Genomic DNA, 27,874 nt, shown 5'->3' on the forward strand with positions numbered 1-27,874 from the left:
TCGCGGCACGCGCGCGCCAGGGAGAGGAGGCCAGAGCGAGGCCGCTGCGCTGAGGGGAGGCGAGGCGCGAGCCCGGCCGGCCGTTGCGAGGCCCCTTCGCCAGTCAACGCTTCTCTGTCCGGCGGGTAGAAGGGGGGGGGGGAGAGTAGCCGCGGGTGCGCGCGCGCGCTCCCGCCCTCCCGCCCGCCTAGTCCAAGGTAAGGCAAGCGAGCGACTGACTGACTGACTGGAGTAGCGGCGGTTGGCGGCGGCGGCGCGGCTTTGTTGTTTCGTGAGGGGAAGGAAAACAGAGGCGAATTCGGTTGGACCGCTGAGGGGACGGAGGGAGGTCCGGGATTGGGCCGCGCGCTGGGCCGGCTCGCGCATGCGCCGCCTTGTGGAAGGGAGGGGTCAGAGAGAGAGAGAGAGAGGGAAAAGGCTAAAGGGAGGAATTTGCTGAGTCATTGCTGGAGCCAAGCACGTGGTGGCAAAATAAAGTCTGCCACGCCATATCTGTCTATGTAGGTATGAGTAGTAGATAGGTAGCCGTGTTGGTCTGCCATAGTCAAAATAAAAAAATTCTTTCCAGTAGCACTTTAAAGACCAACTAAGTTAGTTCTTGGTATGAGCTTTCGTGTGCATGCACACTTCTTCAGATATTTCGTGTGCATGCACACGAAAGCTCATACCAAGAACTAACTTAGTTGGTCTTTAAGGTGCTACTGGAAAGAATTTTTTTATTTTGACTATGTAGGTATGAAGTTCTCTCTCCCCTCTTCCCTGCTCCTGTGTGGATCAGAGTTCGTTTGACTTTTAGAGGACATCTGAAGGCAGCCCTGTTTAGGGAAGCTTTAATGTTTAATAGGTTATTGTATTTTAATATTGTGTTGGAAGCTGCCCAGTGTGGCTGGGGAAACGCAGCCAGATGGGCGGGGTATAAATAATAAATTATTATTATTATTATTTTATTTTGGGAGGGGAAGCTGGTCCATTAGTAGGGGGGGCGCTGCTTGTCACCTTCAGCCCACCACCCCGCCTCGCTCTCACTCCACTTGCTTCTTTGCAACTAACCATCACGGGGAGCTCACCCCTCCTCCTTAGAATGATATAGCGTTTTTATCCTGCCCCTTCAACATAGGTTTATGTTCACAGGTGGCTAGCAGATTAGTAACAAAGTAAACAGTTTATTCATGATGATGAATAAACAAAGCACACATACTAAAGTTGGGATAGCTTAGTCAGTGGAGCATGTGACTCTTAATCTCTGGGTTGTGGGTTTGAGACCCTTGTTGGACAAAAGATTCCTTCCTTGCAGGGGGGAGTTGGACTAGATGATCTTTGTGGTCCTTTACAACTCTACAATTATATGATTCTATGAGGCTAATTGGAGGTGGTGCTGTGGGTTAAACCACTGTGCCTCTTGGGCTTGCTGATCGAAAGGTTGTGGTTTGAATCCCCATGACGGGGTGAGCTCTCGTTGTTCAGTCCCAGCTCCTGCCAACCTAGCAGTTTGAAAGCACGTCAAAGTGCAAGTAGATAAATAGGTACCACTCTGGTGGGAAGGCAAACGGCGTTTCCATGCGCGGCTCTGGTTTCTCCAGAAGTCGCTTAGTCATGCTGGCCACATGACCCGAAAAAACTGTCTGCGGAAGTGGACAAATGCCAGCTACCTCAGCCTTTAAAGTGAGATGAGCGCTGCAACCCCAGAGTTGTTCACAACTGGACTTAATTGTCAGGGGTCCATTTACCCTTTACCTTTTATGAAGCTAATACAGCAAATTCAACCAACAAACTTAAACAGCAGCAACCAATACAAATAAATTGTAAAATTGAACTGCTCTAAGTTAATGAATGCTTACATTAGCAGCTGTTAAAAGCCTCGTGAAATTGAAATAATCACTATAATTTCAATGGAAATACATTTTGTCGTGAAGAACAATGTGGCCAGGTGACCTTTCTGCTGCTCAGCTTTTAATGTTAATGGGCACCTTCAATACTTTCCTTTGTCTTCCTTCTTATGATTTCTTCTTTACATTGTACCTGAATGGGACAGACTTTCAAATACATGACTCTTCAGATTCAGATACAGAGGACTGTCCTCTGTGAAGGAGGACACATAGTCACTGTAGCCTGTAAGGCTATTTTATGCTCCCCAAATGTTGCTGCTTTTCAAACTGGCATACGGTAAAGTATCTATATAAATGTATTTATTACACACCAGAGCAGTTCAAGAAGCCAGAAGGCAATACTTTATCTTTGTTATATTATTCACTGTAATAATATGTTCTATTTCATTTGTCTCCCAACTGCACTTGAAGAAGCTAAGGATAACATACACACAGCCATGCCTGCCCCCCGCTCTGAACCTCCAAATTTTGCAACAACCCTGGTGCTTGTCAAAAGGAGAGTGACAAAAATTGGGAAGGGCACTGAGACAAGGTCCTGTAAGGAAAGGGTAAAGCAGTTTAGAAAAACAATAATAATTATATTTGTATACTGCCCTTCATCCAAAGATCAGAGGGCAGTTCACAACATCAAAATACAAAACAAGAACACAGTAAAATGTTCAGCCAGTAGAAGATATTATGAAGAGGTATCTGACAGCCTTCTTAAGATATCGGAAAGCTGTCAAACAGATCACAAAGCAAAGGATGTGGATGAACTTCTTGGCCACACAAGCTGTTTGATAGTTGAATAGATGGCTTGCAATGTGGCAGACTTTCTATTACAAGATTTTACACAGAGGCTGGGTGGTCAATCACCTATCAGGGATGCTGTAGCAGTGACTTTACTGCACCAGCAGGGGCTTGGACAGGATGACCTTTGACACCCCTTCCGATGCATATTTTTGGCATAGAGAATGGTCCGTGGTCATCAGGGAGCTTCCTGGCTTAATGGGGAACTGACCTATGCCCACCTGGTCCTAGCTTGTCACACTAACCGCTACACCATACATACAATATTCTGTATAAAATACTTATTAACTACAACTACCACATTGTAGAACTGCATAGACAGCCTGCATATATAATGCTCTTGATCTCTTAGGTAAAACCACAAATGTCACACCAGCTCAGACACCGCTTTCACTGCCTACCCCTACATGTTTACATGAATCATTTTGTGGTTCAGAGACACCATAAAAAGGGGGCAAAGGGAGAAACCCTATTATCTTCCAACTTACAGATGTCTCTGTAGGGCACATGGAGGTGATACCTAGGTTATTTAAAGCAAATAGCTAGTTTTATGCCTGTGTGATATATGTGTGCGCGTGTAGAAGCTTGTGAGAGCAGACCTACCTATCTAAAGCATTAGATAGATTAGATTTCCTGACACCTTAAAAGTGCAACACTTAGTGGCATGTGAAATGTCTCCCCTCTATTGGCAGGTTGTGAACATCCACAGGTACATGTTTGTAAGCAGTGGTGCACCTGTTTGCATTTCATGGCCTCTTGGCCCCACCGTTTACAAAAACTTAGTTTGTTCATAGCCATGTGCCCGTGTGGTTATATTTTATATATGCACCGTGTAGTCTTATAACTTATACAATGAACTGGATTCTGGTCTATGAAATTACTCTATTTCTGATGTTTGGAGCTGAGCTTATGTAGCCAAAAAGACACTGTTCATGCATGGGGTGTGTGTGTGTGTGTGTGTGTGTGTGTGTGTGTGCGCGCGCGCGCGCGCATCACAGCTGAGTAGGGGTAAACCCCAGACCCATCCATCAGAGTCTATGTTTCCTCTTTGGTGGGGTGAAGGAAGGAGCATATCACATGGCAACGTTTTGTTGCAGGTGCCATTTGTGCTGCAATTACAGTGGTACCTCAGGTTACATACGCTTCAGGTTACAGACTCCGCTAACCCAGAAATAGTTCTTCAGGTTAAGAACTTTGCTTCAGGATGAGAACAGAAATTGTGCTCCGGCGGCGTGGCAGCAGCAAGAGGCCCCATTAGCTAAAGTGGTGCTTCAGGTTTCAGGTTAAGTTTCAGGTTAAATACGGACCTCCGGAACGAATTAAGTACTTAACCCGAGGTACCACTGTACAGGTAACTCACAATTTAAGTGCATTTCACTTTAAGCACTTGGCATATATATACACACACACACGGGGGAAAACTTTGGCAATCCCACCCTCCATTGCGCCCAGTGTGTTTTGACTATACACGATTTTGGCTTCACCCGTTCTCTGCGGATTGTAACCCTGGCATAAATTGAGAGTATATTGCTAATCCAAAACCACTCTTTTTGCAACAAATTAACATGGTTACATTTCTGGATACCTTTCTGTTTGATGAGTGTGTGAGCAGGAATTTATATATTCTTGTTTGCTACTAGTGGAATCTACCCGATGCCCCCGAGTCTAATATTGTTAAAACCAAGGAAACTCCTGGTTTCATGTCTCACCGCAGCCCTCCAATCAATTCAGTTCATCAGTCTCACTTTCAGTACTCTGGGGAATAACCATACCAACCTGCCTTATGGGAAGGCTGAGAATGATGAATATGTGAAGGGCTGGGGGAGTTATATTGGAATTTATTTAGTCCCAGAGGAGCTGTGACATTCACAACTTGCTGCATAGGTTGCACATGCATGAGCAGTTGTGCGATGTGGGTAGGTTGGTGTGAAATCTATTCTGGACTTTCTTATAGTAAGTTTAAATGTTGTTTTGTTTTTCACGGATGAATGTGTAATTGTACTTTAGGAGTAGAATGAGCTCCAGTACTCTGCTTGCGGTCGGGGAAGTTTGGCTTTGGGTTCGAGGAATTTCAGCCTTGCCGAATGAGTCGGCAGGTTAACTCCTTTTAGGGACTCTGGCTATGAGGTGCCTCTGAGTCATTGTGCTCTTTGCACTTTCAGTGGTAGCATGCATGCATCCTGGCCAGCTAACTTCAGGTGAGTCCATTCAGCAAAATCTAATCTCCATACGTCTTGATGGCATACGCAGATGCTTGGGTAGTTTGTGGGATGCATGCAACAGACACTGGTAGGGGGAAGTCGCTTGAACTGGGTTCTGCAGCAGTGGAATCCACCGTATCTTTCGCACCATAGGACGCACCGGACAATAGGACGCACCCTGTTTTAGAGGGGGGAGAACAAGAAAAAAAAATTCTCCCCCTCTCTGCCCAGAGCCCCTTCAGCGAAACGGCAGGAGGCACTGCGCAGAGAGAGGGAGAATTTTCCCCCTCTTGTTTTCCCGCTCTAAAACAAGGTGCCGTTTAAGGTGCGTTCAGGCGGCTACCTTGGAAGCCTGGAGAGCTTGCTCTCCAGGCTTCAGGTTCCTTTTGACCTGCTCTTTGGGGCTGGCGGGGGGAAGCCTGCCACCAGCCCCAAAGAGCAGGTCAGAGAGCAGCGGAAAGGTGCAGTGGAGAGGCTGCTGCCATAGTCGCACGTCACTTCTCCAGCTGGGAGAGGGTCGCGGGGCTATGGCTTCTTTAGCCCCGCACATGCTCTCCCAGCTGAAGAGGTGGCGCGCGGCTAAAGAGGCTCCTGCCATAGCCGCACGTCACCTCTCCAGCTGGGAGAGGGTCGCGGGGCTATGGCGTCTTCGCTCCATAGGACGCACTTTTTCCCCTTCAAAAATGAAGGGGAAATGTGTGTGCGTTTTTGAAGGGGAAAAAGTGTGTCCTATAGAGCGAAAAATACGGTATTGCAAAAGAAAAGGGAGTTTCGCTTTCTTCAAATCATTTAATCTCTGCAATCTGTGAACTACTGTGGACTGCTTTAATTGGTCATACCTTCTTATGACAGCTCATAGTTGGAATTCTCAACTAGGGAGTGTATCTTAATCATCTGTTCTCACAGGGCCACCAGGGAGACTTCCAAAAATCTCATGGGATTCAAATCAAAGAATTCAGTGAATACTGGCACAGTGAGGGCCAGTATAACTTGCCCACTGGTTTAATATTGGTACAGTATACTGCTTCCTTACTGGTTAGACAATGGATGGGCAGTTAGTGACCTTAGAACTCCTTGCAAGCTCCTCTGCTGATTTCTCCCAAGCCAAGACACAGGCTCAGGGCTCTCCACTCTCCAGTGTGAGCATAGCCTTTGCCAGAGTTTTTGCCTCTTGTGCACTTTCGCTTATGCACCCTGATAAATTAACATGCGTAAGATAAGGGAAGAACAAAACCAAAGCATCTGTTGCTGCTCTTGTGGCAGAGAAGGGGATTAAAGAGCCCTTTCCCTGTGTCTTGCTCCTAAAGGAAAGCATCCCTATGGGAAGTAAACATGGCTGGCATTGTAATTTTTGGTCAGGTCAGCTTATGATCCCCATTACGGCTTTGAGAGGGAACTAGCTAGAAGAGCAACCATTATTTGTCATGTGTAGACACGATTAAGCATAGAGTTGTTTTAGGTCCACTAAAGGACTTGCAGAAACCCAGTGGGCTTCAACTTTTTTGTTTTTGTTTTGTTTTTGGGGAATAACAGCTCTCCATGCTTTTCAAAGTCTCAAAGTTTCAAAAATGGAGCTGCTGTTTGAGAATCATAATAGGATATGTGGAGTCCAGAATACAGGCCGGAGTATCTCGTATGAGAGGGAGGATAGACTGCCGTGGGGGGGGGGAGAATGCTCTTTTAAAAAAAAAAGTTAGGAAAGAAGTAGAAGTTTGGGGAGGGAGAACTTTCTGTGAATTCCACCATATTTCATTTAGACCAGGTTGCCTTCCTAATGTTCGTGGACATCCACAGGTTCTCCGTCTCTGCTTTAGATAATAGAGTGTCCAATAAGTCTGGCACTCTGCTGTGACTAGAAACTTGGCTGTGCGCTAAGAAAGATGGTGGGGAAATGGAAAGCAACCTCTGGGTTGAGAGCAGTCCCTGACAAGAGACCAAAGTCTGTTGTGAAGAGCAGCAGGCACATTTTGCACCTGGCTATTGGCCACTTTCAGCCAGATGCCAGGATGGTGCCTGACGTCTCCACCATGTGGAGGTGCACGCCTGGGGATCATTTGATCTTGACTTGTTTTCACACACTAGCAACACACCTGTAGAATTCTATCCATTACATCTTATCTGCACAATCAGAATGAATTTCAGGAACCAAAAAGTCGTACAATGGTTCCTTCGGTTAAGAACTTAATTCGTTCTGGAGGTCCGTTCTTTACCTGAAACTGTTCTTAACCTGAGGTACCACTTTAGCTAATGGGGCATCCTGCTGCCGCAGCGACGCTGGCACATTATTTCTGTTCTCATCCTGATGCAAAGTTCTTAACCTGAGGTACTATTTCTGGGTTAGTGGAGTCTGTAACCTGAACCGTCTGTAACCCGAGGTACAACTGTATTGAAAAATATAACTTTCAAGCCATTCAGCCCAAAAATGGCAACCAGACATTCTGTTTTGGCAACTGTAACCTTGGTTTAAGGCGCTGTTCGGCGCCTAGCTTATATATCTGAGTTTCTAACACTGGAAGAGGGATGGGAAGGGTTTCTAAAGGCACCCATTGGGTTATCTTGACAAGCCAAGAGTCTTTCAACTTCAGCCCCATCACCTATAAAATGGTGCTACACATGCTTTACTTTACTTTACTTTACATGTAAGCAGAACCCTGCAGGATCACACTAGGCATCTGTTTAGGCCAGAATAATGCTTCCCGTGGCATTCATTTGGATGTACCTCAAGAGCTCACAAGTAGCGCTCAAAGGCAGCAGCCGTCTCCCGCTGTTACCCCTAGCAACTGACATTCGGGGCACGCTGCCTCTGAACATGGAGGATCGAAATAACCACTGATTGTTGTTGATTGACGTATCCTCCACGAATGACCAAGGTAACTGCGTGAAGCACATGCACAAAAAAGCACAACCTGTGCTAACAATGCCAGTTCGTTAGACGCTAGAGGAACTCCCCCTTCCCAGCTGTAGAACTGAGATGCTTCCAAACACAAAATCACTTCAAGCAATCCGAGACTTTCTCCTTCCTGTTTTCCAAAGCTTGTTCCTCTTCTTTCAAAACTAAGCAAGGGGGAAACTATCTTAGGGGGAACGTCCTAAGAAAAGAGACCTTTGCAAATCAGGAATTAGCTAAGCAAGCAAAAATCCTTACGCCAAGGGCAGGCCGTAGAGGACCTCTGTTATTTGGCTGCCTCTCACACGCGCGATTCTGATTCCCTTCAATCTCCTTGCTGGCTTCTTTTTATAATAAAAGGTTCTTGTAAGTAGATAAAGAAGCAGAAAATAGAGTATTCCATCCTCTTAAGGTGGAAAGTTGTGCCTCTTTTTGTGGATGGGATTCTGTTGTTTTGACACTGCAGCCCTGCTCAAACCACTAGCCCAGGCAGCCTGATGTGGTTTAGTATTTAATTCATTTACCTTGCTGCTTCTGCACCGGCAAAATCCGCAACTTGCTGGGCTGCTTGCTGTGTTTTCTTCCTTCCGTGTACAAGCTGTAATGCAGCGAAGCCTTCCTTCTTGCAGTCACTTCCTAAACATGATGGACACCCGTGTTACCCAATAGCAGTGCACAGTATCAGCAGAGCCGTAGGCAAGGGATAATTAACCCTATTTTGTACCTACAGAGAGACCAAATGAGCAAGTGGAAAAAGGGGGTTGCTGAAATCTGGACTTTGTCACAGATAAAATTGTTTTGGAACGGATTGCATCAGAAAAGCAAAGAGCTGAGCTGGGCTTTGTGAAATGGTTTAGTGGCTTCAGATCATTAACTTAGAAAGGGTCTCGGCAGCAGCGGTATTTCATAAGAGCAATGGTTCTAGAGATTGCATTATTTTCAGTTTTGCAGCCTTGGCTGTATTGAGAGTTTCATGGTGGTGGAAGAAACCACAGCTGCCCCCTCCACTTTATGGAAGCTATAAAAGATTAAGGGCTAGGAAACTGCATTATTAATGCTGTGTGGCAGCACATGCTGATGATATTTGCAGCATCTTCAAATGAACACTTAGTGTGTTGTATTTCATGCTAGTGAGGTTTGCAGTAGTGATAACTTGTCTTGTGCCGCCTGAACTCACTCTCCAGTTCTTGTTGAGCTGTGAGTCTGCAAGGTGCTGACCATCAAACCTGGAGCGGCAGTTGTTCAGCGTCTGGAGAGCTCCTGGGGAAAGGCAGCTGAACTCTTTGGTGGTCAAGCATCTATGTTAAGTGAGGTTGCAAAGGCTTTAAAGCGGCAGTGCTCTGGGTTGGAGCCGCATATGGTGGCCCCAGTATTCCCTCTGCCTTTTCCATTGGGGATCCCCTGGAGAGCAAGGTGGTGGGTGAACTGATTCAGACTCATCAGCTGAAAAGCCTGGTCCGCACCTCTTGGAAGTATGATTGACAAACTCCCCTTCAAAAAGGTTCCCTTAGACCAGAGGTCGGCAAAGTTTTTGTGGCTTGGGCCGGTTCACGGTCCCGCAGATGCTGTGGTGGTCCGGAGAACATGCAAACACTCCTTCCGGCATGAAGGAGGCGTACGCAGCTTCCCATTGGCTGCAGGAGCTTCCTGCAGCCAATGGGAAGCCGCCCAGCATCGCAGAAGACGGTCCCCGCTCTGTTTCATCCCGGTTTAGCGTGACGCACGGGAGTCAACCAAGCAAGCGGCGGAGGTCCCCAAGCAGGCGGCAGGGGTCCATGGGCTGGTTAAACGACCCCCATGTGGGCCATGGGCCTTAGGTTGCTGACCCCTGCCTTAGACCCTTTCCCCACTGGATTCTCTTTTCACATCTGATCATCTACCAAGGAGCCAAATAATAGTATAGCACATTTTGGGGATGTCACAGTGTTCTGAAAACGTGACTTACATGGACTTGCGGTTGGGCCCAACCCCTTCCCTGAGTGAGCAGTGGGTGCTCTTTCATAACCCACCACACTTGATGCTCCCCTGTCATTGAGCATTGCAGGAGAAGATGCGTTGCAGTGAGCATAATGCTCGTTCAGGAAATCAGCTCACCATTATTGAGCTCACTGAGGTATGCCTAACAAGCTTCTGAGGAACCCCAGGGTTCTCTAGAATACACTAAGCGCCAATACTTAAGTGTTGAGTTTTAGGAGCATAATTCTTGCTTTGAGTGTGCAAGGACCTGGGCTTCAAATTTGGAGACGCCTGTGCAAAACAGGCAAATGAGGGTTACAACCTTTTTGAAAAAGCAGAATATGTGCTTTGAATGCAAAAGGTCCCCGATTAATGGCATCTCCCATTAAAAGGACCTCTAGTAGCAGATGATGGGAAATACCTATGCTGGAGGTCCCGGAGGGCCACTTTCCGTTGGAGTAGACCAGTCTTCCCCAATCTGGCTGCCTCCAGATATTTTGATCCACCTGCTCCAGCCAATATGCTGGATGATGGGACCTGTAGTCCAAAATAATTAAAGTGTACCTGCTTTGCAAAGGCTGGTGTGAATACCAGTGGGCTTGACGAATCAATGGCCTGACCTGGTCTAAGGCAGCTTCATATATTCAGGTGGATTACACTGCCATTATCCCTGTCCATTGATAGGTCTCTTCCATAGATCTTTGCCAATCTGTGTTGTCCAAAGCACAGACATGCCTCTCCCTCTGCATTTGTTTCCCTTGTAACCAAAGACTATCTGCAGCATCTGCTTCCCAGACCACGGAAGACTCTCTGATCCCCATCCAGCCTTCTTCCAGAGAGCCGTGGTTTGGCAGAAGCCTCTCTCAGCCTCCTGCTTTGCTCCTGCCCGTTTTTCGCTGCTGGTTCTGATCACTAGGGAAACAGGAACCTGGCCAGGTGGGTGAATTCTCCCTGCTATGTAAACACTGTGACTCACCTGTTTCCCTTTTTTTCCTCCTTCCCACCACCACCAGCAGTTCAAGGCAAATCTTTGCGTATGCTCACCGTCTGTATGATTCTGATAATTGCCAATGTCCACCCTTGCTATGTTGTTGTGGGTAATGGGCTGACCGTGTATGAGTGAGGATTGATGGAGCAGGAGAAAAAAATTGTGAAGGATAGAGTGGAAGCATCTCCCTGCAAGCAACGCTCCATGCTTAGTGTTTACTGGCCCCTGTGATTCCTTTTGTTGGACTTTGGTTAATGTGTTCATTTAAAGAAAAATACTGAAGTTTGGGATATTTTATAAAAAGTACAGTGGTGCCTCGCAAGACGAAAAGAATCCGTTCTGAGATTCTCTTCGTCTAGCGGTTTTTTCGTCTTGCGAAGCAAGCCCATTGAAGGATTAGCGCTATTAGCGGCTTTTAGCAGCTTATCTGCTGATTGGATCAGCTCATAAGCTGCTTAGCGGCTTAGAAAAAGGGGGGGGGAGGAAAAAAACCAGCAGGAACTCGCAAGACATTGTCGTCTTGCGAAGCAAGCCCATAGGAAATTAGTTTTGCGAAGCACCTCCAAAACGGAAAACTCTTTCGTCTAGCGAGTTTTCCGTCTTGCGAGGCATTCGTCTTGCAGGGCACCACTGTAAAATAAAAAACCTTAGGGATAACTATCTTAAGTTTCCATAGAATCATAGAAATGTAGATAAAAGAAAGAATAATGACTAAATCGTGATCTTTTGTCTACACGGAAGTAAGTCGCATTGGCTTCAGTGGGATTTACTTCCAGGTAAGCGTGTAAAATATTGCAACCTAAGCAGAATATTAGTTAAACACAGTGGGTCTATTTGTTTCAGTTGAGGGCTTAGGTTTGAAGATGGCAAGAGAACAATACTTTTTTGTGGGATGGGGGAGGCAGGTATAGTTCTGCATTTAAGGACAATGTGGAGCTTGATGGCAAAGAGCCATTGTGGTGTAGTGGTTAGAGTGCTGGACTATGACTTGGGAGACCAGGGTTCAAACCCCCACTTGACCCTGAAGATCTCTGGGTAACTTTGGGCCAATCGCTCTCTCAGACTCACCTACCTCAGAGGGTTGTTGTGAGGATAAAAATGGAAGAGGGGAAGCAGTGCTTGTGCCACCTTGAGCTCTTTGGAGAAAATGTGGGATATAAATGTAATAATAAATGAAAATAAATAAATAAATAAATACTGCAATACAGAAATACATTTGTATTAACGGAGTAAGGTTTCCTCCCTTGGAGATTCAGTGGGAGGAAAAAAATGAAATCAGGGTAAGAAGAAATGCTTAGCATTTGTCAGCTCATACTGACCAAGGCAGCGAACCACCATCATCTGTCAAACGCCATTCATCCAATCTCTGTATGTGGTGCCATATTATGAATGGTCTATCACCCTCAACGTGTAACATTTTTTTTACCCAGGCAATCCAAAATCTGAACCCAGAGAAGCTGAATTTGTCAACCTTACAACAGTGAGGGAAGTTTATGCTCCTTACCTTGTTGAGCATGCTGTACTCTTGCCACAGGAGAGTGATATTTGGCACTGCTGGGCAACCTGATTTAGCTTCCTGAAAATGGCAGTGATGTGGTCACTGTTGTCGGGTGGGAAATTTCCCCGTGTGTTATTTTCAGGCGGGGGCAGAGAATCCATTTTAGCAAATGGATGTCAATTGTAAATATAATTATTAGCCGCACTTTGTAGCTTGAAAGCTTTAAGTTACAAGGGATAAGGTGGTCTCTGAAGTAACAGGGTTTCTGAGCTGTATAGGGAATTCTATCTTAGTAGGAACACCTTCAATTTAGCCCACTAGTCAGATTGGCAGCCAGGATGTGTCTGCATCCTGGCAGCTTTGCTGTGGGGTGCCACAAGGTGCTATTTTAACATCTGTATGAAGCCATTTGGAGTAATCATCAGGACATTTCTCTGTTACCTCTGAGTCAGGAGAGGCTGTGCAGAAGCTGTTCCAGTCCTTGGATTTATGAGGACCAATAGGCTGAATAGGGACTCTGTTGGTGAATGCTTGCCACTTTTGAAAATTGAGGAGTTTACCTGTTCTAATTAATGTTGTAACTGTCATACCATTTAATGGGCTTGCTCATTATACATTTTAATTATGCATTTTTAATGTTGTCGATGAAATTTTATACTGTGTATTTTGATTATGGGTAGCTATATTTTTATAATGTGTATTTTTTTTGCTGTTGGCTTTTACTTGTGATTTTGCTGTTGGCTTTTACTTGTTTGAAAACTGCCTTGATTTTTCTTCTCAAAATGAAAGATGGTATATACATTATTTTGATAATAATAATTTAATAAATTTCTCTGGCTGCTTCCTGGAGTCATTTTTTTTTTTAAAAAAAAGTTAGCCACCCTAGGCAGGATCTTGGGAACCTGTTTTAAGTATGGATTGATAGAACGGGGGAGCATTTTCCTGTATAAGCCTAAGGAACATCAGAAGCTGAGGCGAGCCAATGTGGCGTAATGGTTGGAATGTTGAACTACTACCTGGGAGAGCAGGGTTTGAATCCCCTCTAAGCCGTGAAGCTCACTGGGTGACCTTGGGCCAGTCACCATCTTTTTACCCTAACCTACTTCACAGGGTGGTTGTGAGGATGAAATGGGGAGGAGGAGAATCGTGTGCCACCACCTTGAGATCCTTGGAATATAAAGGTGGTATATAAATGTAATAAACACAATAAAATAAATAAATGAAGGCAGCCTGAAGGAGTTTTTTCATCCTTACTCACAGGCAAGGGAATGTACCTTGGCAATCTTGAGTGAGTTACCCGTGCAGGCTGAGGCAATAATTGCACTGGAGAAGAGAACAGTTGGCGTTCGTGGCTCCAGCAGCCTCGTTCAGACCACACATGCAGGTTGACTTGTTGATAAAAAGCTGGCTTCCGCTAAGAGAGAGAACTGGATGGCCAAAATGATTTATTGGTGCTTATAAGCAGCACCAGCTTTTCATGTGCTGGAATGAGCCTCTGAAGCACCACGGCACATTTTAATTTTTCCAGCCTCCTTCCGGGCCAGCTGCCCTGGAATTATCCAGCATTGTCTCATTTATTTACTATATTTCTTATCCCGCTTTTTAGATAATTGCTGTCTTCCAAAGTGGCTAGACTGAAAGAGCAGGAGGCACCAAGGAAAGGGACTGGAGGGAGAGGAGCTTTTCAAAGTGAGCTCTTGGAGAGCACTTACACCTACCTGGGGCCAGGTTGTTCTTCCTTTGTTGGTGGTGTTTCCTGAATAGCAATGGGTGGCTCTTAGTCCTTCAGCCAGTGGAGGGGACCAGACTCCAGAGTGGCCCTTGCTTGCTTCTGCGCTCCCTGGGGCATCCAGCGGCTGGAACGCCATGTCTACTCAGGCAGGGTGGGGCCAGGTTGGTCTCCCCATTGCCTTAATATTCTTCCTGGGAGGAAGCTTCCCAGTGGCCCTGCGTTCCCTGGCCTGATAGCAGAAGTCGGAGTTGTGCTTATCTTCTGCTCTCCAGTCCCAAAGCACCAGAAGCATTTCTGCAATACTGCTTGCCTGCAGCTTAAAAAATAATAATAAATTACCCACTGCAGGTAACTATTTCAGCATGTTTTGCTTTTTCTGGTGTGCTTATAGTGACCATTCTATTTTCCTCAAACATGTCTGTCAATATGGTGGCCAGGAGCAGGTCCCTGGTTGTTGAGAGTAGCAGAGAGAAGTGCACAGCTCTCTCTCTCTCTCTCTCTCTCTCTCTCTCTCTCTCTCTCTTTTACATCCCTGATGACTGCTTTTGATCAGGTTGAGGAGCAAGACAGTGGGGTTAGGGGAAGTATCCTGGATGTTTCCAGGCTTGCAATGCTGTATTTGTTTGACCATTTACTTTTGACAGTAGTTATAAAGCTCATGGCATGCTGTCACATTTGGTTGACTCCTCTTGGTTTTCATGGCCAATCATGACTGTAATGACTTGCAATAGTTACACTTGCTAAGTGGAAATTCGTAGCATTGAGCATGGATGTGGGAGAGCCGGGTTCAAATTTCCACACAGCCATTAAGTGTCCTGAATCGTCTGTGATAAGTTGCTGTCTCTTGGCTTAGCTTCGTAGAGGATGTTCTGAGAACATAATGAGCAATGTAGAATAATGTCACATATTAAGGACTAACGGAATTAATAACAGTTTACTGTTGTGCTCTTGGTGGTCAGGGATGATCATTAGATGTTTCCTTAGTAGGTACTAATGGGTGGAAGCCAGTGTTTGGGGGCTACAGCTAGTCAGGATTTTCCATAGTGTGGATGACAGTGTGGGGAAATGAAAATGAGCAATTTGGAGAGATTTAGTATAATGCAATTGGGAGAGATAGGTCTGAGATTCCCATCTCCCCCAGAAGTTAATAAAATTAGATAGATGATAGATAGATAGATAGATAGATAGATAGATAGATAGATAGATAGATAGACGATAGAGATAGATAGATAGATAGATAGATAGATAGAAGTTTTTCTCCCGTTCTCATAACAGTAGAAATCATAGACATCCAGTGAAGCTGAATGTTGGAAGATCTGGGAGAGTTTTAAGTCTTTCAGCCAGCACATTGTTAAAACTATAAAACTCACTCCTGCAGGAGACGGTGAGGGCCACCAACTTAGATGGCTTCAAATTCGTGGAGAAGGCTATCAATGGCTGCTCTCCATGGTGACTCTGTTCTGCCTCCACAGTCAGAGGCAGCAGTGCTTTGCAATACCAGTTGCTGGAAACTGCAGGAGGGGAGACGGCTCTTGTGGTTGTGGCTCTGCTGAGGGTTTCCCAAAGGCATCGTTTGGCCACTGTGAGAAGCTGGACGAGGTAGGCCATTGGCCTGATTCATCAGGCTCTTCTTAGGTTCTTATTTCCGCCCTGTAGAGATGCAACTAAAGTGCTGCACATCCCTGCTGCTGCCGCATGCAATCCATCCACCCATGCACACATACATACCAAATGTGAGATTATGGTGCAGCAGCAAAAGCAGGAGACATAAAGATGCAGCAGGTGACCTGAAGGCGGGAGGAAGTCGAAGGGCATTCTCAAAAATAGCAGCTGGTTGGGTGGGCAGATGGAAGAGCAGCAACTCTCAGCCCTTGGACTTTCCCAGTCCTGCGCCTTCCTCCCATCTCTGAGCATGCTTCGGGTTAGCCTTCCCATCAGCTGGCAGAAGGGAGGAAAGAAGTGCTTTGAATATTTCCAGGTCCAGGATCAAAAGCCTTTTTGTGTCTGCTAGTGGGATGTGGCCTTCTCTCCCTCCCTCCCTCCCTCCCTCCCTCCCTTTCTCTCACTTTTTTTTCTGCTTCCCTTTTCTGGTAGAGCCCTGCCAAGTACAGGAAGACTCCAGTGTATGCCTCTCCTTATAGGGGTTGGGGTGGGGAGGCAGGGAGGAGGAGGAGGAAGTGTTTCTGGTTCTGTGGGAATGTGAGCTTTCTCCCACTCTGTAAACAGCTGGTGACTCATTGCATAGCTATGGCACCAAAGGGATGCATGGCCTAAGGCATGCTGTGTGTGTGTATGTGTACATACACAGGGAAGGGAACTGAGCTTGTTTTGTTCCCGCCACATCCCCGCTCTGCTTCCTTGACTTTCTCACCGAAAACCTTTGGCGGGAGGAGAAAGAGAGACCCTGCGGAGTTCCTGCCTTCATGCCTCTCCTGCCTGCACAACCTGCCTTCCACACGGGAGGTGCCCGGGGCAGCGGCAAGGAGGCTTCCATGGTGCACGGCAAAGTCCAAACATGAGGGCGGGAGAGGAGAGCTGCACAGAAATGAGCAAGGGCTTGGGAAGGGCTCTGCAAATCCAAGGTAATGCTGCTGGGCTCCTCTCCAGCTCTCTGCAAAGCTCTCTACCGCCTCGCCCCACCTTTTCTCATTTCCCATTATGTGGCTTGCCTGTGATTTTCGCTCCTCTAGCTTTTAACCGCTCTCAGCTGCCCTCCAAAGCCGCCTGCTTCTCTCTGGGAGATCCTGAGGCCTAGAACCCCTTTGCAGCCTCCCTGTGTGTGGGATCCTCCGAGTCTCTTGCCCTTCAGTACCCGCTTTTGTTAGGCAGTCCTTGCCTTTGCCCCCTGCTTCTCATTCCAAGAAGAAATGAATTCTAGGTACCTCGGCAGCCCTGGCTCACATCAAGCTTAGGACACTGCTTACTGCACTCGGTGCTTGAGTTGTATTGATGCTGCTGTAGAAATAACAGTTCCCTCCACTTCCTAAAATATATCCCACAATTCCTCAGCCTGTTGAGTCCTTCCCTTTCCTTGCATCTTCTTCATTCTGTCCTCATTTGCCTCCCACACCTTGGCTACCTTAGTAATGGATCTGTATCATCGCCTACTAGTTTCGTCAGTCCTGTTCGTCTTTCCAGTTCCTACAGGGATTGGCAAATACGGTCACATTCAATGTATCAGCCCAGAGTTGACCAGCGACGCGGAAGAGCCTCTGTAAGCACCTACAGACTTTCAGAGTTTTAAAATATTTGGGCTACATTCTCACACTGCTACCCAGGATTACTGGGAGCTGTTCTTTGTTTCTAACAGGTGTCCAGACTCTAAAATGATGCCTCCCTGTTTTAACTGCAAGGTGTGGTTGCTTAGCAGTGAGGGGAAGGCACTCTGTATCTACTCAGAGGTACTTTCCTTTATTGTATTACACCAGCGACTTCCAAACTTTTCCCTGTATGGACTACTTGGAAATTGCTGAGGGTTTTGGTGGACCACTTAATGATTTTTCTGCCTGCTGTAGTAATTGTAATGCACTGTGCTAGATGACGTGTGATTTTAAACTGCATTTTTGCAGACATGCAGTGGATCAGCTGAATAAAGCTTACGGATCACTGGTAGTCAGTGGACCATTTTGGGAACTTCTGTATCACACTATTCCACGTCTGTTTCTTTAAAGAAGCATGGCTGTAGTTCAGTGGGAGTTTTTGGAGGAGAGAGGCTAGGCCATCGCTGAGCACCTGCTTTGCATGCTCAGTTCCTGGCATCTCCAGGCAGGGCTGGCAGAGACCCCCACCTGAAACCCTGGAGAGCTGCTGCCAGTCAGGGCCAAGAGTGCAGAGCTAGACGGACACAGTGATCTGACTTGGTGCAAACCCGCTATGTCCCCAAGAAGTGCAGGGCCCCTGAAAGGGAATGTTTTCATTTCCACAGCAGCAATCCTTTCTCTCGTTTTCAATTTTGCGCGCATGTCACGTGAAGCTGAACTGTGTTGATCACCACAAGTGAAGGGAGAAGCATTTGTGGCTGAGCCAGACCGGCTCCCCCCCCCCCCCGCCCCGCCCCTGCTCAAATTCCTCCATTCAGCCTGCTGGACTTCCCCCTTTCACTTTCTCTAGGGGGGCGGGAAAGAGTGTCCTGAAACGAATTGAGTTTGTTGACTCTCCCTTTGTCCTCCCAGCGTCTTTGCACAGAGATGACCCCAAGTCATGATTTGCTTTTGGGCTTCTCTTGTTTCCATGGTTACCGTCTCGGGGTTGGCTACTTTCCCAAGGTCACCATGGCAACTATCGGAAGGGAATCATGCTTGGGATGCTTTGGCTGAGTATCCTTTTTTTTTAATAAAATGAATGATTAGAACGTGTGACACGATGTAGAGGTGGATGGAGACAAGTTTTCCTTCTCTGGAAGGGAGCTTGTAGGGGAGAAGGGAGAACTGTCCAGACTGTCTTCTAAGGTTCCTTACGCCCGGTGCTGCAGCTTCTGAAAGCCGCCTGTGCTTGCTAGGCTCGACGGCCCTGAGCGCCCAGACCCTCCGCTCCCCCGGCCCAGGCTGGCAGGGGAGAAGGAAGCTGCTGTGATGTCACAGCTGCATTGCCCTCTCCCCCTTCTCCTACAGGCGCTCCAACTGTGTCATCCATCTGTGCTGCGCGATGCAGGTGGAGGCTCTGCCGCCGAGGTCTAGACAGGCAGACTGCCTCTCCTGCGCTGATTGAAGGGGTGTAGTTTGCAAAGTGTACCTGAGGTGAGAGTGAAGGGCAGCCGTCCTCAGGGCGAGTGGGGAGGAGGCGTCGCTGCTGTGTGCCACATTTCCACTCAGCGGGGAAGATCAGAAGGGCACCCCCTCCCTCAGCCTTAGGGCGAGAGAACCCCACAAAGTGAGGAGAACGTTGCATTTTTCTCTTTCTCTTTTGCAACCTGTTCCACCATCCTTGTCTTGTCGTCTTGTGATTTTTTTCCTGTGTGGTTTGTTTGTCTGCCTTGAGATTTGGGAGGCTTACAGGTGGTGGTGGGCAGAGGTTTGTTCACTTTTCTACTTGCACTGTTGAAATCTTTAGCAGGGTGGGGACTAAGGCCAGAGGTTATCATCCCTTAGCTCTTAGGTGACCTTCGTGTGGGGTGGTGGGGTGTCTTAAGTAAAAGTTTGTGTGTGTGTGTGTGTGTGTGTGTGTGTGTGTTTTAATTGGGGGAAAAAACATATTCCCTGTTTCTGCTATCTGCTAACCCTGATTCTGTGATTGTAATAAATTTGTGCAGATTTCCAAGATACTATTGCATGGTTTTTCAAAAACTGTACGGAGAAAATAGCAATCGGCTAGAGCTGTTGAGATTGGGGAAGAAAAGGTTAGCTTTACTGAACAAACGGAGCCCAGACAAACAGATAAGGAACTGTTCCAAATTTAGAAACCCCTTCACTTAAACCGGGGGGGGGGGGGAGAGAGAGAGAATCAGATTGGCATCGTGAAATGCTGGAATCCAGGATGAGCAAATTGATAAAAATTGGGTCTAAAGTCTTTGTAGGCCTGTGGACACAGTGGTGTGGGAGACGGGAGGTAGGGATGGAGGAGCTCTTCCCTACCTCAATAACTTGGTAATTACATGAAAATCCTGGACAGAAATGATGTCTAACTCGGGCTGCTTTCTCATCTTCTCCCATCTTGCCACTCTGATTTCTTTCTGAGTGTGGATTAAGCCGCTGTTGTGTTCGGTCCTATCGGGTGTTCTGGTTTTGTTATTCCACAATCCTTCCCTAGCCTAATAGCCAAAAACATCACCCCAGATTTTGTTTGGGTTTCATGCCTTCAGGCACAAAGCACCTTAGAGGCAGAGCGCATCTTTTTCAGGCAGGAAGAGGAACTCAGATCCAACCCTGGCACTGTACCTAAAATGATTTGTGGTTGCAAGACTAGAAAAGGTGGGAGCATTGGAGAGCTGCTGCCCATTAGGACAGACAACACTAGGCTATGTGGACCAGTGGCCCTGAGTCTGTATAAAGTGGTTTTCTAATAGGGAAGGGTCATAGCTCAGCGCTGAAGCGCTTGCGAAAGGTCCCAGGTCCAGTCCCCAGCATCTCCAGATAAGGCAAGGAATGTCTCCTGTCTGAAACTCTGGACAGCTGCTGCCTGTCAGTGTAGACAATACTGAGCTAGACAGAAGGTAGCTTCCTATGTTCCTATATATGTACAATCTGAGATATTGATACTTTCTTTGTCTAGTGAATGCTGGCAACTAGCTCTGTGTTGGGCTCTCATGCCTAACATGAACACACAGAGAATGCCTATTCAACAAGGAAGGTCCAGTGTTACATACCCAGGGGTCTGTATGCAAGTTCTTAGACACACATACAGAGTGAGTCTTTTAAAAGAGGCCCCATGGAACACGTGTACTCTGTATCCACGGGACCTCTATTAAAGGACTCACCCTGTATAATCAGTGCTGCTTCTTTCTTTAAATGAGCTCTGGTTGCATGCCTGTGATGTCTGATAGGATCACTGAGAATGGGGAATCCCTGTCTTTGCCTGTAATAACATAGGCGAGACTGAAATCATAGACCTGTCTATCTAATTTATTTAAATAATTTGCATCCTGCTCTTCAATTGAGGAAAAGTTCCCCAGCGTGACTTACAGATTGCAGACCTGAGGGCAGGGATTGGTTTTAATATTTTAGTTTATTTTTTAGTAATCTAAAAAGACACTTCACATGAGGAAAATGGATTGGGAGGGAGGAGGAAATCAGGGACAACTTGAGAGTTAGAAGTTCTAGTAGCTCCACTCAATGCCCCAACTAGCAGAAATGGCTACTGATGGCCAGGGTAGGGCATGATGTTGCTTCAGTTCTCCCTCCCCACATCCTGCGTCTTATATTGTAAAAAGGCTAGTTTTGTTCATTTATTCTCTTTAAGGCAGCAGTTTTCATTTCACGTTGGGGTTGTGGGGCAACAGAGGGAGGAAGTACAGAGTTCCAGGAGTGGTACAGAAGAAAGAGCTTCCCCAGCCCCAAACTGATTGTCCCCTAACAGAAGGCAGTGCAGATCAATGAGACTAAATTTGTGTTTGCTATGGAATGACGCAAGACTACAGAGGGTTTTAAACTTACAAGCGGGGGGTGGGGTGGGGATCAGGCAGAGATTGAGCCTGTGCCATCCCCTTCCCCACTCATTCTGGTGTTGAGAAAAGTGACAGGGAAGCCAGCCATACCGATAAGCCACAACAGATCAGGAGGTGCTTTCTGGCCTTTAAAGATCTCCTGAATGAAACTGAGCAACTAGGGGATTCTGTTTTCACCGCTGATTGTGTACCACCCCCCTTTGCCTAGCACTTCTCTTGATACAGCAGGATCTGAGCCTGACACATCTACAATGCCCATCCACCCCAGCCCGAATTGGGAAGCCCAGGAAGAGCACAGCATTCTCCTAATGATGTTTCCCCACAAGTGGTTCTAGGATGAGGTCTCGAATAAGGTCTCCTTGAATTTATGCCTTTTCTAATACCACTGTTGGATAATTGGCCCCGGTCTTTTGGTGGCACACATCCATCCACACATACCTTAGGAGCCTGTATATCCGTATGCTCTCTTGTGGGCTCAGTGGTTGGCAAGCTGGCTTACGTGGTTCCGGAAATGAGCAGAAAGACAAGGGAAAGAGTTCAAAAAATAATGGAGGAGCATTGCCTTAAATAGATTTGACATATAAAAGATATGTGACGTTCTCTGAATCGAAATGCAGCATATGAATGTGGTGGGGGAAATGTCCCATTTAAAATGTCTTTTCTGGGTCTGTTTCCTTTCTCTAAACCTGTTGCCTCTCTCTCTCTCTCTCTCCCCCCCCCCCTTTTCTCTTCCCATCTAGTTGCAATTTCTGAGCAGTTCTGTCCAGGTGACCGTACCCAGGTTATGACGACTAATCCAAAACCAAACAAAACATTAAAGGTAAGTAAAGTGGCATAAAATGGGGAAGTGGAACTTGCGACCCTGCAGGTGTTGCTGGACTCTAGCTATCATCAGCCCCAGCCAGGATGGCAAATGGTCAGGGATGCTGGGAGTTGTAGTCCAGCAACATCCGGAGGACCACAGGCTCTCCCCCCACCCCATTCTGATAGAAAGCATAGATGGCTTTTTAAGGGAAACTGAGACATGTTCCTGGAACCTCCGTGGCCAGAGGCAATATACCTCTGTGTGCCAGATGCTGCAGGTGCCCATTGTCTTCATACCTTGCTTGTGAACTCCCGGAGCAGCCTTCCCTAACTTAGTGCCATCCTTGCATTCCAGGTTGCAACTCCCATCCGGGCTGCAACACACCATTGTCTGTGCTTGTTGGAGGAACTGTAATCCAAAACATCTGCAGAGCTCTGGGTTGGGGAAGGCTGTTTCAGAGGCATCTGGCTAGCATTTGTTAAACAGAATGCGGGACACAAGGCTTTTATTTTTTTAAAAAAAACTGTGTGTGTGCTCTGTATGAAAATCGTTTTCATGGTGGCAGATCTCCTAAATCACAAGCGGGGAACCTGTAGACCTCCAGGTATTGTTGGACTGCAACTTCCAGAGTGCCTGACCATTGGGCTATGCTGCCTGGCACTGATGTGAGCTAAACTCCATCCTGTGGGGCGTCACAGGTTCCCTGTTCTAAATTACCACCTTCCCCAGTGGTAATTCTTTAAAATACATTGTTCAGTGCCAAATTCTTTTGCCTGCTGATAACGCAGCGATACAGCTTTCCTTCAGAAGAGAGTTTTTCCTCATCACTTTTAAAAGAGAAACTAAAGATACCTATGTCTAACTTGCTGGAGACGAGGACAATACAGTGCTGCCTCGCAAGACGAAAAGAATCCGTTCTGTGATTCTCTTCGTCTAGCAGTTTTTTCGTCTTGCGAAGCAAGCCCATTGACGGATTAGCGCTATTAGCGGCTTTTAGCGGTTTATCGGCTGATCAGATCAGCTGATAAGCGGCTTAGCGGCTTAGAAAAAGGGGGGAGGGGGGAAACCCACAGGAACTCGCAAGACATTTTCGTCTTGCAAAGCAAGCCCATAGGAGATTCGTTTTGCGAAGCACCTCCAAAACAGAAAACTCTTTTGTCTAGCGAGTTTTCCGTCTTGCGAGGCATTCGTCTTGCGGGGCACCACTGTATTCTGTATCCAGACCTGAGCTGAAGTGAAGTTTTACGCAGTTCATGGAATCTTGCAGGAAAATTCATGCCACACTCACAGGCTGGGGACCATAGTGTGGTGGTAGGGGGCATCTTTGCAAGGCACAGGTTTCCATATTCAACCCCCTGCATCTCTAGTTAAAAAGGATTTTGGTTAGTGGGCTGGAAAGCACGTCTACCTGATGCCCAGTTGATCTGCTGTCAACCAGCTCAGACTAGATGGACTCACGGTCTGATTCCATGTTAAACGGCTTCATACGCTCAGGTCCTGTAACAGATTTCCTGGATGTCTTCATATGGCCATGAATTTCCGTGCATAATCATCTGAGTCATTTCCCTTTCCATTCCTCGTGGAAGAGGGACATGGGAAGCCCTTCTGAGGTACAACATCCTGAGGTTGACGTGGCTTGTGGAGAGGAAGGAAGGAGCCACTCTGCTGCTTCCTGCCCTGCAGCTAGCAGGATGTCCTCATGCCGCTGTGGGAAGTGGGCAAAAAGCATTGGCCCATTGGGAAAATTCCAAAATCCCTTATGAGGGCAGCATACTTTTATTAGTCCAACCCAAATGTGGGACCTGGAGTGGCTGAACACTCAGCCCATGAAACGCTGACATTTCTTAAAATATATCAACGTGGTCCTTTACACAGGAAATCCATTTTATTTTTTAAAAATCCATCAAATTCACAATACCTGGGTGGTTTTTGGGGGGTGGGGCTGCCCCCAAAATAAGGCTGAGTATAGAATCATAGAATCTTAGAAGTGGAAGGGACACAAGGGTCATCTAGTCTTAACTCAGCTAAAGCATCCATGACAGCTGCCCATCCACCTCTGCTTAAAAATCTCCAAGGAAGGGGAGTGCACCTCTCATATGAGTCTCTTCCACTGTCAAACAGTTCTTGCTGTCAGAAGGTTTTTCTGTCAGTAAGTTTAGTCGGAATCTCTTTTCTTGTAACTTGAAACCATTGCTTCAAGTCCTACCCTCCAGAGCAGGAGAAAACAAGCATATTCCCTCTTCCATGTGATAGCTCTTAAGATGGCTATCATATATCATCTCAACATAGGTGATAAGTGGGCTTGGGGGGGGGCATGATGGGTTCACTGCTGAGAAGATCCTCTCATTTGTTGCTACCTAGAGAAGGGCTTTAGCAGAATATCATAACCTATGTGGGAAGACTCAGTTCATAAGATATTTGGCTCCCAAGGCATTTAGAACTTTTAAAAGTTAACATCAGCACTGTCAATTGGGCCCAGAAGCAAACAGATAGCCAATATTAATTTATTTACATACTGCAGTTGAGCATTTGACTGATTTAAATAGCTGTTCAACAGTGGGACAGACTCCCTCCGAAGGTGAGGGTTTTTGAACAGAGGTTGGATGGCCACCTGTTATGGATTCTTTAGCTGTGATTCTGCATTGCAGGGGGTTAGACTAGGTGTCTTTTGGGGTCCCTTTCAACCCTATGATTCTTGTGAGAGGGGGAAAGGATTTGGTCAATTAAGCAGATCAAATACTGGTCAGGTATTTTTAAAAGCACTAATTTTATCACAGCAGCAGAAAAAGAAAAGTTACTGCCACATATCTGAATTATAAAAACTGAATTATACTGCTAATTGTTGTGAAATAATACTTTTTTTAAAAAGGAGTACATTACCATAACTTTTAACCATGTTGGTTCAGGTTTTTTTTATAAATGATGAATGATTCTTGTGAATGATGCTTTGGACTCAGAGGGAAGAGTCAGGTGTAAATGTTTACTTGGGTAGAAACTACTCTGCACCAAGTGCCACTCACTGGATCATCTGCAGATTTCAAGTAGAATTCTCCATCTGAGTTCCTGCAGATGAGGAATTCTGACGCAGAACTCTGAAACTGGGTAGTAGAGATTCACAAAGAAGTGGTCAGAAGCAGCCAGTTACTATTCCAGTCATTACTCGTGAGGAAAACTGAGGCCAAGAAATTAAGTGATTAGCATAAGGAAAGCAGTGACAGAGAATGTTGCTTTTCTTGCCATTTTACTCGCTGTTTGGGGCCAGGAACCTTTGCTGATCTGCTGCAAATAACCCAGAGATTGACCACTAAAACCCAACGTGCCTCCTTCCTGCTCTCGTATATCTTCGCACGAGAGAAGGCATTCCCTGAGATACTTTGGACCCAAACAGTTTAGACTTCAAGAAGTCAAAGCCCACACCTTGATTTTAGCCCAGAGACCTACTGGAAGCCAGTGCAGTTGCTGAACAAATATAATACGGTTTTGTCAGCTCATCTTGGTCAGAAGAGGGGCAGCAGTATTTGGAACTAATTGGACAGCCTTCAAGGGAAGTTCCAGCTATGATAGCAAATAATCAGGAAGTTATCAAGGCATACAGGATAGCAAGGCTGAGCGATGGTTAGACCTGGGATAACTCAGTCGGTAGAGCACAAGACTCTTAACCTCAAGGTCGTGGGTTCGAGCCCCATGTCGGGCAACAGATTCCTCCACATTAGGGGGTTGAGCTAGATGGCCCTTGTGGCCCCTTCCTATTCTATGATCCATAAGTTGCCTTTGTGACACTGGTGTCTGCAGGTCAAGGAGGAGTCGGGAGAGAACGCCCCGGTGCTCAGTGACGATGAACTCGTGTCGATGTCTGTGCGGGAGCTGAACCAGCACTTGAGAGGTCTCACAAAAGAGGAGGTCATCCGCCTGAAGCAGCGGCGGCGCACGCTTAAGAACCGGGGCTACGCCGCCAGCTGCCGCATCAAGCGTGTGACGCAGAAGGAGGAGCTGGAGAGGCAGCGGGTGGAGCTGCAGCAGGAAGTGGAGAAGCTTGCCCGGGAAAACAGCAGCATGAAGCTAGAGCTGGACGCCCTGCGCTCCAAGTACGAGGCGCTGCAGACCTTTGCCCGCACCGTCGCCCGGGGGCCCATCACTCCGACCAAAGTGGCCGCCACCAGCGTCATCACCATCGTGAAGTCGGCAGAAATCTCGTCCGTTTCTGTGCCGTTTTCAGCGGCCTCCTAGTGTCCAAAGTGGCAGAACTAGCAGCCCTTTTGGAAGGGAGAGTAGGATCTCGTTGATGGGTTTAGGAGCCTGCCTTCCTGAAAGATCAGCAATCCATTTTGTTCCCCAAAGCTAGCAAGTGGACTCTGCAAAGGGGGAAACTAATGGGCTGTTCTTGCCGGGCACTTCAGGTTCTGTCAAGCTGCTTCTGGCTGAAATGGGAATGCCATATTGAGTAGTAGGTATTGCACGAGGGGTCTTGCACAACTCCTCCTCACAGCCTCTTTAAGTCCCAGGCAGCTCCCCAGTCGAGAGAAGACATCAGGGTATTCTCCAGAACATTTTGGAGTGAAACTGAACCACTCAGAAACGGATGGCCTGGCAGAATTGACAGGCAAGTTGAATAAATGAAGAACAGCCTCTTCCTTCTTTCAGGAAAAAAAAATATATGTCCGATCGTAGTCAGCTTTATGTCAGTCACAGAATGGGCAATTGGCTCTGGAGCAGCTTATGCTGAGAGTTCATCAGAATGTCGTAGAACAATGTCTTATCTCTCCAGTTATGGAAACACCTTCACAGGTGAATTTCCACCTTTGGTGTGGTTATCTCCCCTCCCCTTTGCCGTGTGGCTTAGCAAGCAGAGCAGTATCTACAATGCAAAAACGTCTCTCTAGCTACTTCCCCACAATGTGCCTGTGAGTCAGATGTCTTTTTAAAAATGTAGTCTTGTTACTTCTAAATCAATATTCTCTCTCTCTTGCTTTCTCTCTCTTTCTCATAACAATAACTATTAGATCTAGACTGAACAGCGCTGCAGAGAAAAGGAAATGGGAAAGTGTTAAGAGTGTGGGGATGTGGGTGGGCTGTAAAAAAGCGAGAGATACTGTTAACGGCAGGAAGCCTGTGCTCTGACAAGGTGTTCTCTTACAGGATCTGCTAAAAGGCCTGTAAAGCAGAAGCATGCAGGAGAAGACAAGAAAGTTTCACGTAAGAGACAGAAACAAGTGTGACATCAACACAAAGCCTTAACATATCCTCTTTCTGACTTCTCAAGAGCTCTTTTTGGTGCTCTTTAATGCCAAAAGACAACATATGGCAAAGATGAGTGAGTGATGAAAACAAAGAGCAGTGTTCTTGGACGAGCTGCCTAGTAGATGTAAATATCTACAAGGGAACAGATCCTTGGAGATAATCTCAAGACCAGGGCATAGATGAAATGTTGCCAAGGAATGCAAGAAGGTTTGAAAATGCAGGAAGGTTTCTTTCTCAAGTAATTGCAAAGTTGGGACAGGGGATGGGTGGAGAAATGTGTTTCGTGGATCTGAGACAGGAAGGATTGGAGCTGATCGGTTCGTGGTGGGGAGGGCAGAAGAGGACTTGGGAGGTGGGGTGGAAGAGTGGAGGGAGAGGAAAGCAGAGATTTTTGAATTTAGTGGGGAAAGAGAGGAGTTAAAGTTTGTACATGAGTTTGTAAAATCCAATGAAGTAAGGAAAAGCAACAGGTTTTCGGATTAAATGAAAAGAAAGGACCTTGTACAAGTTGACTTAAGCTGTGCCTGCAAGACAAGTAATCTTCCTCTTCCTTAGCAAAAGGTACTCCTTTAAGGTTCCCAGATAAAAAGAGGGAGGACCCTGAGGCTTGGAGCCAAAATGCCCAGTGTGGCAACACTTTAGATGGCCTGCACCATTTTAGACTGCTGGTGTAAGATAGGACCTTTTGAATGCTGCCTCCCCACCAGATACTCGACACATAAGCCCCAAGTAAGCATACCAGAATAAAAAAGCTACCCTGGAATTTCTCCCTGACTTGCTCCTTTTGGAGGATGG

The 27,874-nt window shown here is 46.6% G+C and overlaps 2 protein-coding genes across 9 annotated transcripts in view; one reads left to right on the forward strand and one right to left on the reverse strand.

Moving 5' to 3' along the window:
• LOC309518987 (lysosomal alpha-glucosidase-like) overlaps positions 1 to 8,399 on the reverse strand; it is a 40,207-nt gene extending 31,808 nt beyond the window's left edge. The window contains exon 1 of one of the 4 annotated variants that reach the window (XM_082199676.1): positions 8,288 to 8,399. The gene's annotated coding sequence lies outside the window, so the exon portion shown is untranslated. Of the gene's footprint in view, positions 108 to 223; positions 347 to 8,287 lie in introns of those variants that run through there. The other 3 variants (XM_082199679.1, XM_082199678.1, XM_082199677.1) reach the window with 3 other exon arrangements.
• MAFK (MAF bZIP transcription factor K) lies at positions 89 to 27,299 on the forward strand. 5 transcript variants are annotated; one of them, XM_082199944.1, is made up of 3 exons: positions 89 to 197; positions 21,777 to 21,856; positions 25,634 to 27,299. In XM_082199944.1, exons 2-3 carry the CDS (start codon positions 21,821 to 21,823, stop codon positions 26,066 to 26,068), a joined length of 471 nt encoding a protein of 156 aa, XP_082056070.1. In that variant the 5' UTR covers positions 89 to 197; positions 21,777 to 21,820; the 3' UTR covers positions 26,069 to 27,299. The 5 variants fall into 5 exon arrangements, with proteins under 5 accessions (XP_082056070.1, XP_082056073.1, XP_082056069.1 ...); XM_082199947.1 differs by lacking the exon at positions 89 to 197 and adding an exon at positions 13,840 to 13,894; XM_082199943.1 differs by lacking the exon at positions 89 to 197 and adding an exon at positions 16,162 to 16,519.
• Positions 27,300 to 27,874: the final 575 nt, after the last annotated feature.

This window comes from Podarcis vaucheri (genome assembly GCF_965113315.1).
Source record: "Podarcis vaucheri genome assembly, chromosome: 14".
NCBI lineage: Eukaryota > Metazoa > Chordata > Lepidosauria > Squamata > Lacertidae > Podarcis > Podarcis vaucheri.